The sequence below is a fragment of the Zea mays genome, chromosome 4 (assembly GCF_902167145.1).
Source record: "Zea mays cultivar B73 chromosome 4, Zm-B73-REFERENCE-NAM-5.0, whole genome shotgun sequence".
NCBI classification, from domain to species: Eukaryota; Viridiplantae; Streptophyta; class Magnoliopsida; order Poales; family Poaceae; genus Zea; species Zea mays.
The window spans coordinates 163,415,434-163,432,539 of NC_050099.1; the positions used below are offsets into that span (position 1 = coordinate 163,415,434).

At 45.5% G+C, this 17,106-nt stretch overlaps 1 protein-coding gene across 2 annotated transcripts; it reads right to left on the reverse strand.

The window, feature by feature from the left end:
- Positions 1–7,456: 7,456 nt before the first annotated feature.
- On the reverse strand, positions 7,457–9,854 carry LOC103653945 (pentatricopeptide repeat-containing protein At1g31920). 2 transcript variants are annotated; one of them, XM_008680761.4, is made up of 2 exons: positions 9,056–9,854; positions 7,457–8,961 (listed from the first exon to the last, which is right to left on the reverse strand). In XM_008680761.4, the coding sequence occupies exons 1-2, from the start codon at positions 9,539–9,541 to the stop codon at positions 7,594–7,596; spliced, it is 1,854 nt and encodes a 617-aa protein (XP_008678983.1). In that variant the 5' UTR covers positions 9,542–9,854; the 3' UTR covers positions 7,457–7,593. The 2 variants fall into 2 exon arrangements, with proteins under 2 accessions (XP_008678983.1, XP_008678984.1); XM_008680762.4 differs by having other exon boundaries at positions 7,457–8,958; positions 9,056–9,842.
- Between the last annotated feature and the right edge of the window lie 7,252 nt (positions 9,855–17,106).

Genomic DNA, 17,106 nt, shown 5'->3' on the forward strand with positions numbered 1-17,106 from the left:
TCGATTCCGCCGCCGGCGGGCGGGCTGTCGGCCGCCATCGTCGCCGCCGCACGGCGGGGAAAGGAGTATCATGTCGTAGCTGCCGTCGAGGGACATGAACTCAAGACTCCCGAAACGGAGCACCGTCCCGGGCTGGAAAGGTTGCTGGAGACTGCCCATCTGGAGCTTGACGGGAAGCTGTTCGTCAACACGCAGCAGGCCCCTACCTGGCGCGCCAACTGTCGGCGTTTCGAAACCCGGGGGGTCCCTGGACCGACGAGTAAATTGTCACCGCGTGCCCCAGCCCAGATGGGTCAGCGCGAGATGGAGCGCGAAGGGGGGAGGCAGCCGGAGGGAGACGAGCGTGAGAGGTGGAATCCCGCGGCCTTTGTGTTTGTCCCGCGCCCAGGTCGGGTGCGCTTGCAGTAGGGAGTTACAAGCGTCCACGCGGGAGGGAGGGAGCGGCCTCACGCGAGCACCGTCCCGTCCTTCCCCGCGCGGCCAACCTTCTGTAAGAGGGCCCTGGTCCTTCCTTTTATAGGCGCAAAGAGAGGATCCATGTGTACAATGGGGGGGTGTAGCAGTGTGCTAACATGTCTAGCGGAGGAGAGCTAGCGCCCTAAGTACATGCCATCGTGGCAGCCGGAGAGGTTTTGGCACCTAGTTCGTGTGGTGTCGTGACCGTCGGAGGAGCGCTGGAGCCTGGCGGAAGGACAGCCGTCGGGGCTGTCGAGTCCTTGCTGACGTCCTCTTGCTTCCGTAAAAGGGCTGAGAGCCATCGTCGTCATAGAGCGTGCGGGGCGCCATCATTACTTGTCTGGCGGAGCGAGCCAGATGGGACACCGGTCTTGTTCCCCGTAGCCTGAGTCAGCTTGGGGTAGGGTAATGATGGCGCCTCCTGTTGACGTGGTCGGTCCGTGCCCTGGGTTGGGCGATGTGGAGGCTCCTCCGAGGTCGAGGTCGAGTCTGTCTTCCGAGGCCGAGGTCGAGTCCGAGCCCCCGGGTCAGGCGAGGCGGATACCGTCGGCTGAGGCCAGGGCTGAGTCCGAGCCCTAGGGTCGGGCGAAGCGGAGTTCGTCGTCTTCCGGGGCTGAGCCCGAGTCCGAGCCCTGGGGTCGGGCGAAGCGGAGTTCGTCGTCTTCCGGGGCTGAGCCCAAGTCCGAGCCCTGGGGTTGGGCGGAGCGGAGTTCGTCGTCTTCCGGGGCTGAGCCCGAGTCCGAGCCCTGGGGTCGGGCGAAGCGGAGTTCGTCGTCTTCTGGGGCTGAGCCCGAGTCCAAGCCCTGGGGTCGGGCGGAGCGGAGTTCGTCGTCTTCCGGGGCTGAGCCCGAGTCCGAGCCCTGGGGTCGGGCGAAGCGGAGTTTCCCATGGCGCCTAGGGCCAGACTTGGCTGCTGTCAGCCTCACTCTGTCGAGTGGCTCAGCAGTCGGTGCGGCGCAGGCGACGCTGTCCTCTTGTCAGACCGGTCAGTGGAGCGGCGAAGTGACTGCGGTCACTTCGGCTCTGTCGACTGGAGGGCGTGCATCAGGATAAAGGTGTCAGGCCACCTTTGCATTAAATGCCCCTGCGATTTGGTCGGTTGGCGTGGCGATTTGGCCAAGGTTGCTTCTTGGTGAAGACTGGGCCTTGGGCGAGCCGAAGGTGTGTCCGTTGCTGGAGGGGGGCCTCGGGCGAGACGTAGATCCTCCGGGGTCGGCTGCCCTTGCCCGAGGCTGGGCTCGGGCGAGGCGTGATCGCGTCCCTCGAATGGACCGATCCTTGACTTAGTCGCACCCATCAGGCCTTTGCAACTTTGTGCTGATGGGGGTTACCAGCTGAGGTTTAAGAGCCTTGAGGGTACCCCTAATTATGGTCCCCGACAATATTGGGTTGTAGAAGTAGGCAAAAATAGGATCATACAAAAATATGTAGAAAAGAAATTAGTTGAACATGTCTTCAGCAAGTCTGTTTGATTTTGTAGCAAGAGATATCAACACATAAATGCGTGTAAAAGGGGTCGTATCCTGCTACAGATGTCCTAGAAGAATAATGGACATCATAAAAAAGACAGTGGCCACATATTACATTCAGATGTTCACCATATGTCACACCCAATCGTAGTCACCGGTCCTTTTAAATATATTTATATTAAAGTTACACTTTTGAATCCAATACCTGAATGAAAGATTACTTTTAGCTAATTTGCTTAAAACGTTAGAGATACAACATAAAGCACAAGGGCAACACTATACATTCATGTCCCTAGTTTTTTTCTTCTAAAAACAACACCTTACAGTAAAATTACAAATTCCATGAAAATATAGAATGACAAATTATTATGGTTAAGAAAAAAATCATCACAGATTGCCTTGTGCAGGAATGCGACCAAAAAATTAGAAATCAATGTTTGAAAACTTCAAAGGTAGAATCTGATGTGATAAGAATTTTAATACACTAAATATAGGATCTAGTGTAATGAAAAAGGGATTGAAAGCTCCCAACACAAAATTGTTCCATTGTTTATATCCCAAAAAATATTCCATATATGACCATCATGGTAAGTTCCAAACTGTACACTGAACTAAAGCTGATGAAATGCCCACTTGTGCAGATAGTTTGTTGTTTTACCATTCGACTACTGGAGCAAAGGTGAGTTCGAATAGAGTGATAAATGAGTACAATACCTAGTACATGAGCCATTTTCTGATCATCCACAGTAAATTTTGTTTCATTTTCTTTAATAGAGGCATACTTGTGGAAAATGCCCAATGAGATAAAACAGAAACAATAACCATTAAATGGAAGAGAGTTAGCGTCTATATGTTTATCTAAAAGGTTAGTGGATACGTAAGTGAAACCAAAGGTCTGTAGAAACAATAAAATAGCGGATTTAAAATGCTTCAAGTTGCAGTTGAACATAGTGATATTCAAAATTCATAACTGCGCATAATTTTTACCTAACTGGCAAAAAACTAACACACAGGTAAATGTTATAACACTTATCAACTACCAGTCAGCCATATTCTTAGGATATCAGGTGCTTATTGCCATGTTCTAAAAGGAGAAGCTATCCTGATTATGATATTGGTATGCAATGGAAGAAGTTATGCAATAGTTGTTTTTCTTGCCGAACATCATAACTCTATGGAAATGCTAGATGTAAAGAGAAATAATAAATATATGAGTATGTATATGTTTTTCTGGTTTGAGATGAACAACTAAGGAGAGGTAGAAGGACAGTTCTGAAAGCTGGTGAAAGTAGTGGGGATGGTGAGCCTACATGTACAACATGCATATAAGGGGAGGGCATGTTCAAAGCCTGCAAAAAGAACTTGAAAACCGAAAAGTTCGAATTAGTTGTTATAAAGAAGGGTGTGAAAACTCTAAAGGTAAAATCTGATGTGATGAATAAGGATCTGAAACTCGAAATATAGGATATGGTATAATGAGAAGTTTGAAAGGTCACAAAATAGATTTTGATATGACGAAGAAGGGCGTGAAAAGTGCTAAACAAAATTTAATGTAATGAAGAATGGGTTGAAGATTCTGAAAAGAGAAATAAAAAATATGTGCTCATATATAAATGGTCGGAGGACTATTCTGTATTATAGTACACAAAATTAAAGGTTCTGGAGGAAAAAATATCCCCGAGTAGTAGTAAAGTGGCAAAAATCAATGAACGTTGCAGCAGCATGTGTTGCAACAGCATTCAACCGTCTGTACCTCGGTCCTTGATGAAATTAGAGAGCGTGTTGCAGTCGTAGCAGTCGTAGCAGAGGGCGAAGCCGGAGAAGCCTAGTTCTTCGCACGACACAGGTCTTCGCAGGTCGGTCTGTAACGACCTCGGATAGAATGTTGCAGTCGGAGTTGAAAGTGAGGCCGACGAACCCTAGGTCCACGCATTCCCTCGTCCTATGCCAGTCGCCGCCCGCAACATAGGGCCGAGAAATATAACTATGGAAAATATATATGTACACACATTTGCACCGAAACAAAAAAATGCACAGTTTCATATCTATGCTTTTGTGGAACATTAGGAAATTAATGCAATTTCAATTTTAAAAGACTATGTAAAGAATGAGACGTAATTCTAGAAGTAAGGTTGAAATACATACATATCTTACATTTGGGTTCTTTTTCTTTTAGAGTGAATAGGATGGTCATTATAAATACAGGCATGTAAGAATGCATGAGAAACACAATTGTGCAGTGTTCTATTACGAACTGTTGTAACGATAATAAATGAATAAAAGAATAGATGAATATATATGTGGAAAATATATAGGTACAAATTTACACCGAAACAAAAAAAATACACAGTTCCATATCTAGGCTTTTGAGGGAGAAATTTAGGAAATTAATGCAATTTGAATTTAAAAAGGCTACACAAAGAAATAGACATATTTCTAGAAGTAAGGTTGAAGTACATACATATCTTACAGTGAGGTTCTTTTTTCTTTCAGAGCGAATAGGATGATCATTGGAGTAATGGAATGGTTATTGACACAGAGGAAAGATAAACAATAGTTGTGTAATTCCTCGTAGTGAAGAAAAAACAATAATGTAAGTGTCTGCTTAAAAAATGAAGAGAAAACTGCACAACTTAACCCAGTTTATATGAAATTATAACTCTTCAATGTGTCGCTTCAATCCTCTAGTTATCCTTTAAGTTGGGAACAAATAGTTTTGAAGAAGTTAGTGGTAATTAGCTATTGTATGAAAAATATGATATTTTCATTAGTTAATCCATTAGCTACATACTAAAATTCCATTCGAACTCATAAAAATATGGAGCACAGAGCACTATGTTGGCAAAAACAAATGACACAAATTGTTAATCATATATAGGAATGTGGCCATGTGTGCACAAAATGATCAATAAAATGAATAGTCAAAACTAGACGAAGCGGATATTCTTGGGCGAGGAGGTGAAGGAAAATAAGGAAGGGCGAGTAATGTGTAGTAGCAACTTTGGAGGTATGTATAACTCATCTGTTATGGCATCGACAACAATGTTTGATCAAAAAACTCCACATAGAAAAAATAGCAGTGCAGGTTGCGAAAAAAATCTGGGGCACACAGTAAATACCATTGTTGTAGGCCACAAAGCTTGAGAATATGTGTTAGGGAGTACAACATGGAAAGGGGTTTAACAAACAAATATAATTAGTTAATAAATTCACTGCATTTTGTACCTTATTGAATGGATGACTGCCTAGAAAATAATACTACCTCTGTTTTTTTTATTTGACGTTGGCTAATGCTCTTACACTAAAAATGTTAACTAAAAACGGAGGGAGTATGTTTTTATACACAGTTGGCCAGATAGCTATTTTTGTGATTATTCTTCATTATTCTATGTAATTGTAGGGATGTAAGAATGCATGAGAAAACACAACTATACAATTTTATATTATGAACAGTTGTAACAATAAAAAAACCAATATAAGAGTAGATGAATATATATGTGAAAAAATGTATAGGTACACATTTGCACCGAAACAAAAAAAAGAACAATTCATCTAAAACATATATAATGTTTTGGACAAGGAATTATAAAACTAATGCAATTTTAATAAACAAAAGACTACGTAAAGAAATAGACGTAATTCTAGAAGGTTCAAATACATACCTAACTTCCAGCGAGGTGCTTTTTTTTCCAGAGTGAATAGTATGGTCATTCCTTGTGCCTAGATCAAGTCTAAGTAAGTGATAATTACCTCGTTAGGAAAATCTTTAAGGACCGGAGAAATTATTCCTTGCGCCTAGATCAAATTCTGCCTGAATGTCTTATAAAAAAGCTTAGAACATAAATTTAGCCCTTTTACGCAGCCGTAGGAATAATGCAATAAATATGTAAACCCTATTCAACCTCAAGCTTGAACAATACTTGACCTCGATGTGCCTTGGCTGCATCGGCTAATCTTAGGAAACTTACACATTAAACAATGAGAGGCAAGGAAATTTACGTAACCAGCAACAATCAAAAATTATATTTGGTTAAAGCAGAGAAAATGAAGACAAAGATCTGAGGACAAGATACAAAATGAGAAGCATTTTGAGTAACACCGGAACTTTTAAGAGAGGATGTAGAAATTGTGAAGGAATAGAATCGAATCTAGATTTTACAAAGGTAAAACAGATTACTATTTTGTTGTACAGCAACTAGGCGACAAAGTTACTATGTCCCAAATAAGAGTTCATGCAACAATCTATGAGCACGAAAAAATGTTTTGTGGGCGAAATGAAACGCAAGCAATACACGCATCCTAAAATGGAGGAAACAAATCATGGATTAGACAGAGAAGCCAAAATCAAAGAAAATCCTAAACCCTAAATTTTTTGGGGAAAATTGAGGAGCAGAGACGTTCGGAGTTCCTATGTCCCAAAAACAGTTCCTGCAACAATCTATGAGCACAAAAAATGTTTTATCGGCGAAATTAAATGCAAGCAATAGATGCACCCTAAAATGGAGGAGAAAAATCATGGATTAGATCGAGAAGCCAAAATTAGAGAGAAGCCTAAACCCTAAAATTTTGGGGGAAACTGAGGAGAAGAGACGTTCGATCACTGCACAAAGTAAAAAATTGTCCTTTCAAACCGTAATGGAACACACAAACCAGAAACCCTAAACTTTGGGAGAAACGACTGAAGAACATAGACACTTAGTTAATGAGCTAAGTAAAACAGTGGCCTTTTCGAAACTCAATGTATCCAAAAAAGCATGAGGTTCTCAGCTACAAGAAAATCTCAGTAAAAACATGCTGAGCATGATTGAAAGCATGGATCTAGAAACAGATAGTTGTCCACCGAATCGAAATGGACGACGAAAGATAAAAAATCGTATCTGAGCAAACAACTGGAGTCGAGGAGGAAGCCGACCGAGAGGAAACTTTTGTACGAAGGCGGAGTCAACGAGGAACCTAATGCCGAAGAAATCGAATGAATGCAGAGAGTAAGGGATAAAAACCTCTATCTCACAAAAAAACGGAGCCGAGTAGGAGCCCAGCAACAGATGAAGCGCCTGCCTTGATCCAGAAAGGAAGAAAGCGATGAGCGCCACAGTTGGGAGAAGAAGCCAGAAGCAAGGGAAGGAGAACTAGAGAAGTGGCCGGTGGATTTCTCTAGAAAGCAGCCGCGATTCCTTTTGGCCGCCTTTTTTTTTTGACCAATCAACGAGCTGCTACAGCAGAAGCAATAGGAGCCCTTGCTTTGTAATCCAATGGTGCACAATTTAACGATGACGTGGATAGCCCCGCATGCGCCGATTTGAACCGGCTTTGTTATAAGAGAAAAACCCTCAAACTTAGTTTTGATGATTTAAGTAGTTGAAGTTTCTCTTGACGTTGCTAATCGCTTACTATATCTGTCTTCAATTCTTAGACCTCCTTTGGAACAAATAGAATTAATCCGAATCATACATTTTTTACGTGTTTTTGAACTAATTCCCGTGAAATTCCTACACCGTTCTTGTAAAATTCCTGCGTTTGCTTAGCCCAAATGACATCAAACATACCAACCTCGGCCTTTGAAGTGTCAGCAAACGTTCAGACATTTTTTTCGATCAGGACTCAACAGCAAAGACAGAAATTGCGGTTGATATTTACACCATCGACCACTGTTGACAAAACGAAACCGTTACCAGTAGTCTCTGCAACTGCAGACGCCGCGCCGGAACCGGTGGAGGCGGTTCCGGTCCCTGATGACGATCTCCCGGCCGAAAATTTCCGAGATCAGCGCGCTGTACGCGTGGCATTCCTTGCTCATCCGGAGGTTGGTCACGATCCTCACCGGTGCCCCCTCCGCCGTGCTGAGCAGGCCGAATGCCATGGCCAGCTTCTGGCTGTGCGCGGCGACCACACGCCGCTTCTCCTCTTCGCCCACGTCCAGCGCCACCTCCGACGTGTCAGGTTTGTAGCCATCGAACCGCAGCTGCCACTCCATCTGGTGGAGCATCTCGTAGATGTCGCTCGTCCGCGGGTGCGACCTGTCCTGCGACACGAACCGGTGCAGCTCGCCGCGTACCTCCACGGCGCTGACCCCGGGGGATTGCGCGAGGCCCCAGTCCACCGCCTCTGTCCGGAGCTGGGCGGCAGCGGCCCAGTCCTTGGCCCTGGCGTGCATGTCCGCGACGATGACGTAGTCGCCGGCGTTCGCGGCGCCGAGGCGCCTCAGCTCCTGGAGGGCGCGCTCGGCGAGATCCAGATCGCCGTGGATCCGGCAGGCGTTCAGCAGGCTTCGCCAGGCCGTGTCCGTCGGCCCCGTGGACATGCTCCCGATGAGCGCGCGCGCGTCGTCCAGCCTTCCGGCGCGCGCCATCAGGTCCACCATGCAGCCGTAGTACTGCGCGTTGGGCGCGACGTTGTGCTCCAGCCGCATGCGGTCGAAGCACCGCAGCCCGTCCTCGAGCAGCCCGGCGCGGCTGCAGGCGTTCAGCACGCCGACGTACGTGGCTGCGTCGGGCGCGTGGCGCTCCCGGACCATCGCGTCGAACACCTGCAGGGCCTTCCGCCCGTCCCCGTGCAGCGCCAAGCCGGACAGCATGGCGCTGTACGTCCACGCGTTCTTGTCGTCCATCGCGTCGAACACCGCCGCGGCCTTCTCGATGCTGCCGCACTTGGCGTACATGTCCACCAGGGACGTCTGCATGATGGTGTTCAGCCTCGCGGTGTTCCTCAGCAACGCGCAGTGGAGACTCCGCCCGACGTCGAAGGCACCCAGGTGCGCGCACGCCGAGAGCGCGCTGACCGTGGAGCTCTCGTCGGGACGCCACCCATCGAGCACCATCGCGCCGAACGACTCGAGGCATTCGCCCCACAGCCCGGCTTTCGTGTACGCCGCGAGGAGTGCGCTCCAGGAAGCCGCCGTTCGCTCCTCCGCCTCCACCCGGTCAAACGCCAGACGAGCCATCGCCGGCTCGACGCACTTGCCGTAGAAGCTGATCAGGCTGTTCTGCACGTGTTCGTCGTGCTGGAACCCGAGCTTCACGATGTGCGCCTGCAACTGCTAATGGAAACAAACACATCTCACATCCGATCCCAGCGCGTCGACGACTGCAGAAGAACACACTGCTTGGTTGAGTGCGAGCTGAAGCTGTCACCTGTCTCCCTTCTTGCAAGGCCGCGAGCTGCGCGCACGCCTTGAGTGCGAACGGGAACGTGTAGCTGTCAGGCCGGACGCCCGCCTCCAGCATGTCAACGTACATGCGCAGCGCGGCCGCCGGTTCACGGCCGCCACCGACGTGGCCGCGCATCAGGGTGTTGTAATCGAAGGCCTCCGGCTCGACGAGCGACTCGAAGATGGACGCCGCGAGCTCCATGCCGCCCGGCCAGCCCGAGAGCGCACACGCCGCGAGCAGCGGCCGCGCGTGCCGTGGGGAGCGGTCGAGGCCCAGCTTGATGTGCCGCGCGTGCGCCTTCCTGACCTCGTCCAAGCTCCGCACCGAGACGGCCGCCGCCGCTGTGCCACATGGCTGGGCCTGGTCCCTCGGCCGCTTCTCCAACGCCTGTGCCGGCGCCGGTGCGGCGGTTCTTGGCGCGGCGGTATGGTGCGTCTGCGCCTGGGACAGAACTAGACCTCCCACCATGCTAGTACCATCGGCGAGCGGTGGAGCAGAGTCAGTGTGACGAAACTACCATTGCCACACCGTGGCCGGTGGCCACATGGAGCTCTTGTGTTCACAAGATTCGATTACTGCGACGAGTAAAAGCCGCGCGTCTCTCTCGCCAGTCGCCACCGTGGTCACCTTGCTCGAGTTAGCAGTTGCAGATATGGACACCGTGCTATTGGGCCCCACGTGCAAGCGATTTGTGGCTGGGGAGCAGCGCTGGGATTTTCTTGAGCTGTTGAATGTCATCCAGGAGTTGGCCCGGGCAAATAGCAGCCGGGCGGAGACGATGCCATGACAAAACAATTAGGCTTAGGATAAGGTCCAAACCAACGGGGCAGCTACCAAACAGTTCAATTCCCAGCTGGATACCTATGTATAAAAAGTAGGAACCCTGTATCCAAAACAAGGATGCCAACCGGGAATTTCTCATCGGGCAATAATTCCTCGTCCCCATGACGATTTTTTTCCTCACGGGACCCTACGAATGTTTGGGAGACATTTTTTTCGTCCTCGTTTCCCGCGAGAATAAATTCCCGATAGGATCTTCGTCCTTAATTATAAATTAGGACATATTTAATACAAAAACATGGCTACTTATACATACTAGTAAGGTGCTCATGCTAATGATATGACAAATCTAAAATATAATGAAGTGAATACACGTTAAGAATCGTGACGAAAGTGACCGGGATAACGAGGGAGAGCAAAATAGAATCATTTTCCATTCTATAACTTCTAAAGCACCTCAAGAGGAGCAAATAAAGATCGAATTGGTTCTGAAAAGTGAAAAGAAAACTCGTTTTAATATGTTAACAAGGTTGAACATAGAAAACATGTTGATAAGTACATAAGCTTGATATGGATTGTGAACAGTATCATATAGTTCATTTTCAAGAAAGAAAAAAATATACATGAAGTATCATATTATTTCCTGTTTGTGGCATTAGCACTCCACAGACTCAGCTATATCATATCGGCTGGTTTACGACGGGTCATGAATAGCCCTTGCAGTATTCACTGGATACTAGGTAAATGACTCTGCGTTGCAACGGGAACATATAATACACGATAACCTATGTACAAATGTGTGTTATATTATCATGTGCAAAGGTTTCGTAATCAATTTGTGATCCAAGCCATACATAAATTTTGTTATTTTAATTTAGCTATTTCACCATTACATTGCAACCATCAATACTATGCAGACTTCTATATATGATAGTAGGGTGTCCGTGCATTGCGACGGTCGACGGAACACAAATTATTCAATAAAACATTAGTGCACAACGATTACAGTTTGCCTTCTGAATATCACAACATTTATAAGGTCAAATTAAGTTATGCTCTTTTGTACTTTGTTAAAAATCAAGACCAATTACAAACCAAATTTTACGCACACCATCTGATCATGAAGTTGAACAGAATTAATCAATCTTGAACCTGGATCAAGCAATCTCCACATTTCTAAAGGATGGTCTCTTTCAGCTATTGTACATGTAGACTTCAAAACGTTTGCGGCCTCTGGCAATTAAGTAGCTGCGAAGATCCTCTCATGTTGGCCTTAAACGTACAAGCGCACTGGTATCCCTAATCTGTAGAAAGCAAAACAAAATCAGACAACTAATTGACAAGTTTTGTGCAACCAAATTAGAAAGTCCGAACAAGGTTGAAAAACGCATGCGACAAGAGGCATAATAGCTTATGACACCATGTGTTGAGGGGTCTATTGTTTCAGCTCGGCTATACAAGGAGAGATCAATCCGGAGGACTCTAAATTCTCAAAACTTCTAGGATCTATCTCCAGTGATGTAGCTACAACATCCACTGCAGGGAAAGAAGTATGTGGCTCTAGGGGTGGTGATTGGTCCTCACAACCATATTTCCATTATTGGTGGAAGAACAAATCCATTGGTCTCTTCTGCCACTCCTGTTATAGGCAGCAGATGACACTTCTTCCATTGTGACTGTCCTTGGTCCCTGCATCAGTCCAGATGTCTGGAGTTTGATCAAGATTAAGAACTAGAACTGGTGGCAGCAGTTGTGTCTCAATATTATGAGACACCATCCCTAGTGAATAGGTTGTATTCTGTACTACACAAGATAGCAAAAGGGGAGGTTCTGGTGGCTATTACTACCTTGGTTTACTCTCCAATGGTTGTGCCAGGTCAAGTGTGGCAGCCATGTCTAAATTCGTTGCATCTAACGCAAGCGATGGATGAGGAGCTTCATCTAATGTCACATATATGGCTTCATTATCGGCTGAGTTTTGCAATACATGTGGGTTTGCAGTCTGCACCAGAGGTAGAGAGGGATGTTGTAGTTGTGTTAACTTTAAATTTTCAAACCCCGAAAGTTAGGTACAAACAATAAAAAAGCAAATTTCTTGTTCCATAACACACAAGATAATCATGAATGCAACATATGCAACTGCTTAATCACTAAGATACCCCAAGTATTGGTGGGTGCCAAAGTGACATAAATTATTTAATAAAATGTTAGTCTACAAAGATTACATGAAAACGGACAACACATATATCCTCAATATCTCACAGATTATTTGCCAACAATTCCATCTAGTAAACTAAACTAAACTTTTTCAACTAATACAGTGGGTTACCGAACAACTTCATATATTGTGATGGTGGGCCGCAGCAGCTGTTGCTGCAAAGTAGTATTATCGAACAACTTAAGGGATGATTTGGTGGACATGTTCCTTGTCCGCCAAACTAAAACTTTATTTTAGTTTCCGTATTTAGTAATTTATGGATTAAAATAGAATAAAATGGAGGGACTAAAAATTAGTCCCTAGAAACAAAACACCCCATAAATACTCCTATGACATAGATGTCTTTGACAAATTCGCCTCAGGGTTGGAGGACTGATGAAGGGACAGGGCTAGCTACATGAAAGACACCTTCATAGCCGACAATTGTTGATGCAACACTGTTGTAGTATAATAAACCAGCCTTGAGAAGCTGCAACCTTTTCCCAGCTCCTTCCAGAGCCTTGAGACGAGCATTCTTGCTACCGTCTAGAGCAAAAATAAGATATATCTCATCATATATACAATGAGATAGAATTGAATTGAATCACACGTCAGCCAACGTCAGGGAATGATTAAGTTATCTCTTTCTTCGTACCCAGGTCAAAAGTTGAGTAGGTACAATTATATAGATAGTGCATGAACTTTAGACAGTAATGAGTTTCTGCAAGTAAATGGCATTAACAACAATAAGAAAATTTACCTGTGACTGCAAGCACTTGACCAACATCGTCAGATGATAAACTTAGCACACCATACTTGCCATTTTCAGTCCATAGAGAGAACACCTAGAGATAGTTTTTATTAGTGCCCTAACACATGCTATAGTCTCTATAGATAGGTACTGAGCACACAACATTTCATATACATAATTTGTGACAACAACCGATGTTTGATAGGCTCCATGTTAAAATCCTACTTTTCATAACAAGAACAATATGACAATTACTTTATAATGTGCACATTATTATAGAAACGAAGAAGGCACAAATAGATTCTATGCACCTAGCAGACTACTCAAATTGATCCAACCTGTTTTTGAAAATAAACAGCATCGAGAGTATTTTGTCTTTATGGTGTGAGCGGGTTCTCATGTGTAAAAAGCCTTTGTTTTCTTCTTAATATAATGAGGTACACGATTATCCTATGTTCTAGAAACAAAAAAGATTACTCTGACTTGATTGCTTGCAGTCCTAAACTCCTAAATGCTGCTATTTGACACATGAATGGGCATGAGCCTTTGATAAGATCCTTGAATGTTTACATGCATTATTAAACAAAGAGAATTCACTTTGTGTTGGATGGTAACTAAAATAAGGATATTGTGAAAATAAGTATGTAATTTGAGTACATACAGAAAACATACCTCAGGTTCAACTTTTCAAAGCTCAAAAAGTCTTGTGTCAAGCATTTGTCTCTGATGGTGGATGCAGAGGTGAACACCGCCGCGAGGATGGCAGCGACAAACAGGAGGGCACCGGATCTGTAGACTGCATCCCTTGACTCTATCGGCCATTAGTCTGCACATGGTCAGAAGCAGTAGGAGGAGGATTCACTGAATCAGGCCTTCTTCAGACTATTCATTCAGGGCTCCATCTGCAAACCATCCGTAATAAACACAAATATAAAATAGTCATGATCAAAACCACATTCATCATTACATAAACTATGGAGAAAATGGAAATTTTATGTAGGATATTTAAATGTTGGAAGAAGAAGAAACATGCAGGAATATCAGCTTGATCAAGAGAATGGGCACATGAAAGGAAAATGCCATTTGTGATTTACAGCTTGCCCATTTACCCTCACTTTGAAGTTATATCCTAAAATGTTGTCACTGATTGAGTATCACTCAATTGCAAGCTCCTCCATAAAAGGAAGCTAGGATAAAAGAATAAGCGAGGCAAGAATCCAATCCTAATCTACCTCTCTCAATTTCTCAATCTGACTTGTTTGTATAGGCTCCAGGGAGGCAGGGTCAGCAAGGAAAGGAACTTGCTGTTCTGTCAAGCTTCATCGCTGCCACTGCACCACCTAATGTCGACAACAGAAAAGGCTAGAGCATTTGCATCAAAGTCCCAAGATTGCTATAGCACATGGCATATGTTGTTTGCCCCTTAGCGGATTGGTAAGTTAAGAAATTGAGAGATTTCAAATACTATCTTCTACATATGGTTATTATTAAATAGATCTCCCTGGATGCTTCGGAGACAAAGCACACCTCTCTGTATAAATAGAGGATGTTACCAGGCATCAGCGTGTAAATCAATGAACAAACCTCCCGCTACTGTTCTTACTGTTGTTCAGGCACACTGTTACGCTTGTTGCCAACAAGCCATCCGCCCCATAGTGATGGTGTTACATGTAATGAAAATCATCACCAATCCCAAACAGATCCAATGAACTCTAGATGGTTCCCAAAAGTCAGAGACAGAATATGCAATTAAGATTTATATAACAAAAGAAGTCAACTGGATTTTATATTTACCACAAAGTACTGCAAGGACAAATACAATTTATGAGATATGGATTTCGTACCGTCTGCCTTGCTGCTTCTTGAGCCTCCACCATGGCGATGTTTGCTGCTCTGAACATGGTGTGCCCAGATTCGTGGCCACCTACAGTTGCAGTAAGGAATAAACTAGGGATCGAGTAGACACGAGGAGTTAATCAGACACTGTGATTTCAACCTGATGATCTGGAAGACGAATGATGTTCACTGGCGACGAACACCTCGTTCTTTCGGCGACGTAGAATACAATATTCTTATCTAGACTCGAGTGGGTCATCGGCTCTGGTGTCGTGCTCTGTTGACTGAAGCTACTCCGCGTGGTAAAGCGATGGTGACTGACAGCGACGACATGGCCAAGGACGACGAGGGACCTCGATGAGGAGACAACTCGGACTGGTTGATTGTGGCCCAAGACGACGCCGTTGCTTGAGCGGCGTCCTGGCACTGGAGCGAGCGACGTGGGCGAGGATGGTGCCACTGGCGTTTGTTGTGGCCATGGAGGGAGACAGTGGTGAGGTGCTGGAGTAGGGGAGCGGCTTAGCGTCGGTGCTTGAGGCCCTCAGCGACCATGGAGAGGATGACGTGCTGGTGGAGGCGAGCGGTCGTGCTTCACCGGCGAGGTCAGGTGCGACGTAGCAACGGTGGAGTGATGGAACGGCGGTGCGACACCAGTTCCACTCAAGGAGGAGCAACGACTGTGTGGGGAGCCGAGCGAAGATGGTGGAGCAGGGCATGAGAGAAGAAGGGGCGTGCGTGCAACGACCTAGGGCGAAGGGAACGAGGAGGAGGGGCTGCGGGTGCGGGGAGGACGCCGCTAATCTCGTCACGGTGGCGGCTGACTCGTGGCAATCTAGACGATGGTCGGACAGAAGGGTGATGGATTGAGAGACATGGGGACCCACCTGTCATATGGCCGGTGGTGGGCGAAACAGGGAATGGCAGAACCGCGGTGCACGGATGGTCTACATTAGAGTCTTATAGAGTAGTAGAGATTATTCATGTTAGCTGATCCGTCTCAACAGGCAAAGGAACAAAAATATGCTCTACTTTTAGATCACTCAGACAAGTGACTTAATAAACTTTTAGGATTTCATGAAGAGACCAGTATAATTTGAAATTTGAGAAGATTGGGAACATTGATGCCCGGTGCTCCACGATGATCTTTATTTCACACACATATACTGCACATAAGTTACATCAATGAACAATCTTGTGTTTGTTTACAAGGAATTCAGACATCATCAGAATGTTAAACATTGGAAATGGATGTATTTTTCGAAACAACGGACATTTAGAGAAATGTATTATTCCTTTTGGGTGAGCATTGTACAAATCTAACGTCCATCTTCGGCCAAGCATCAATACATCTAGAACTTCTCTTAGTCTTTTCAAAGATCTGCTCAGCGATCAGTGTGCCATTTGAAAGTCACCTAGAGGGGGTGGATAGGCGAAACCTGAAAATTATATTTCTAAATACAAACTAGATCCCTTGATTAGTGGTTAGAACAAGATTCACAATTATCGGAGTATAAAACTAAGTCCTTTGCTTGCAACGAGTATTGTTTTCAAAGAGTGCGGAATTTAAACAATGGCAATACTACTAGAAATGTTAGTGGAGAATAATGCAAGAGGGCTTAGATACGACGAGGATAAACACAAGTTCTTTCTTGCAAGGAGTTGCTTCTTTAAATGAGAATTTAACATGAAGCAACACAAAATAATATTAGCAAAGAGTAGCGCAAGAGAACTTAAAAAGGGAGAGAACAAACAAATCACAAGCAATAAACACACGAGACACGGATGATTTGTTTTACCGAGGTTCGACCCTCGAAGGCCTAGTCCCCGTTGAGGACTCCACTAAGGACGGGTCTCTTTCAACCCTTTCCCTCTCTCAACCGATCCCCAAGATCGGCGAGCTCTTCTTCTTCTCAAGGATCACTTAAGACCCTGCAAGGATCACCACACACTTAGGTGTCTCTTGCTATCTTTACAAGCCTCCAAAACTTTGGAGGAAGTTCAATGGGAGTCAAAACTCCACGCACAAATGAACGCAAGATGTAGCACACACTTTCTCTCAATGAATCTCACAAGGCACTAGAGCTAAACTCTCACAAGAGGCTTTCTTTTGCTTGCTCTCTCTTTTGTGGCACTTGTGTGGTTTGTAGTGGTCTAAATCTTGTGTATAGGATGGATCAATGAATAGAGGTGGTTGGGAGGGCTTGGATATGTCAACTATATGACTTGGAATGTTGCTTTGGCTCCCACTCCTTGAAGTGGCCGGTTGGGGTGGTATTTATAGCCACCAACCAAATTGTAGCCGTTGGAGAAGGCTGCTGGCGATGGGCGCACCGGACACTGTCCGGTGCGCCGCCACATCATCTTGTCGTTAGGGCTTGGAGCTGGTCGACCGTTGGAGGCTTTGTCCTCATGTGGCACCGGACAGTCCGGTGTCACATCGGACAGTCCAGTGCCCCTCTGACCTGCTAC

Bases quoted from the DNA above. Each gene is read 5' to 3' on its own strand.
- LOC103653945 (XM_008680761.4), bottom strand. From the start codon at position 9,541: ATGGTGGGAGGTCTAGTTCTGTCCCAGGCGCAGACGCACCATACCGCC. The intron at 8,962-9,055 runs GTGACAGCTTCA...TGTTTCCATTAG, and splicing joins CCTTGCAAGAAGGGAGACAG to CAGTTGCAGGCGCACATCGT.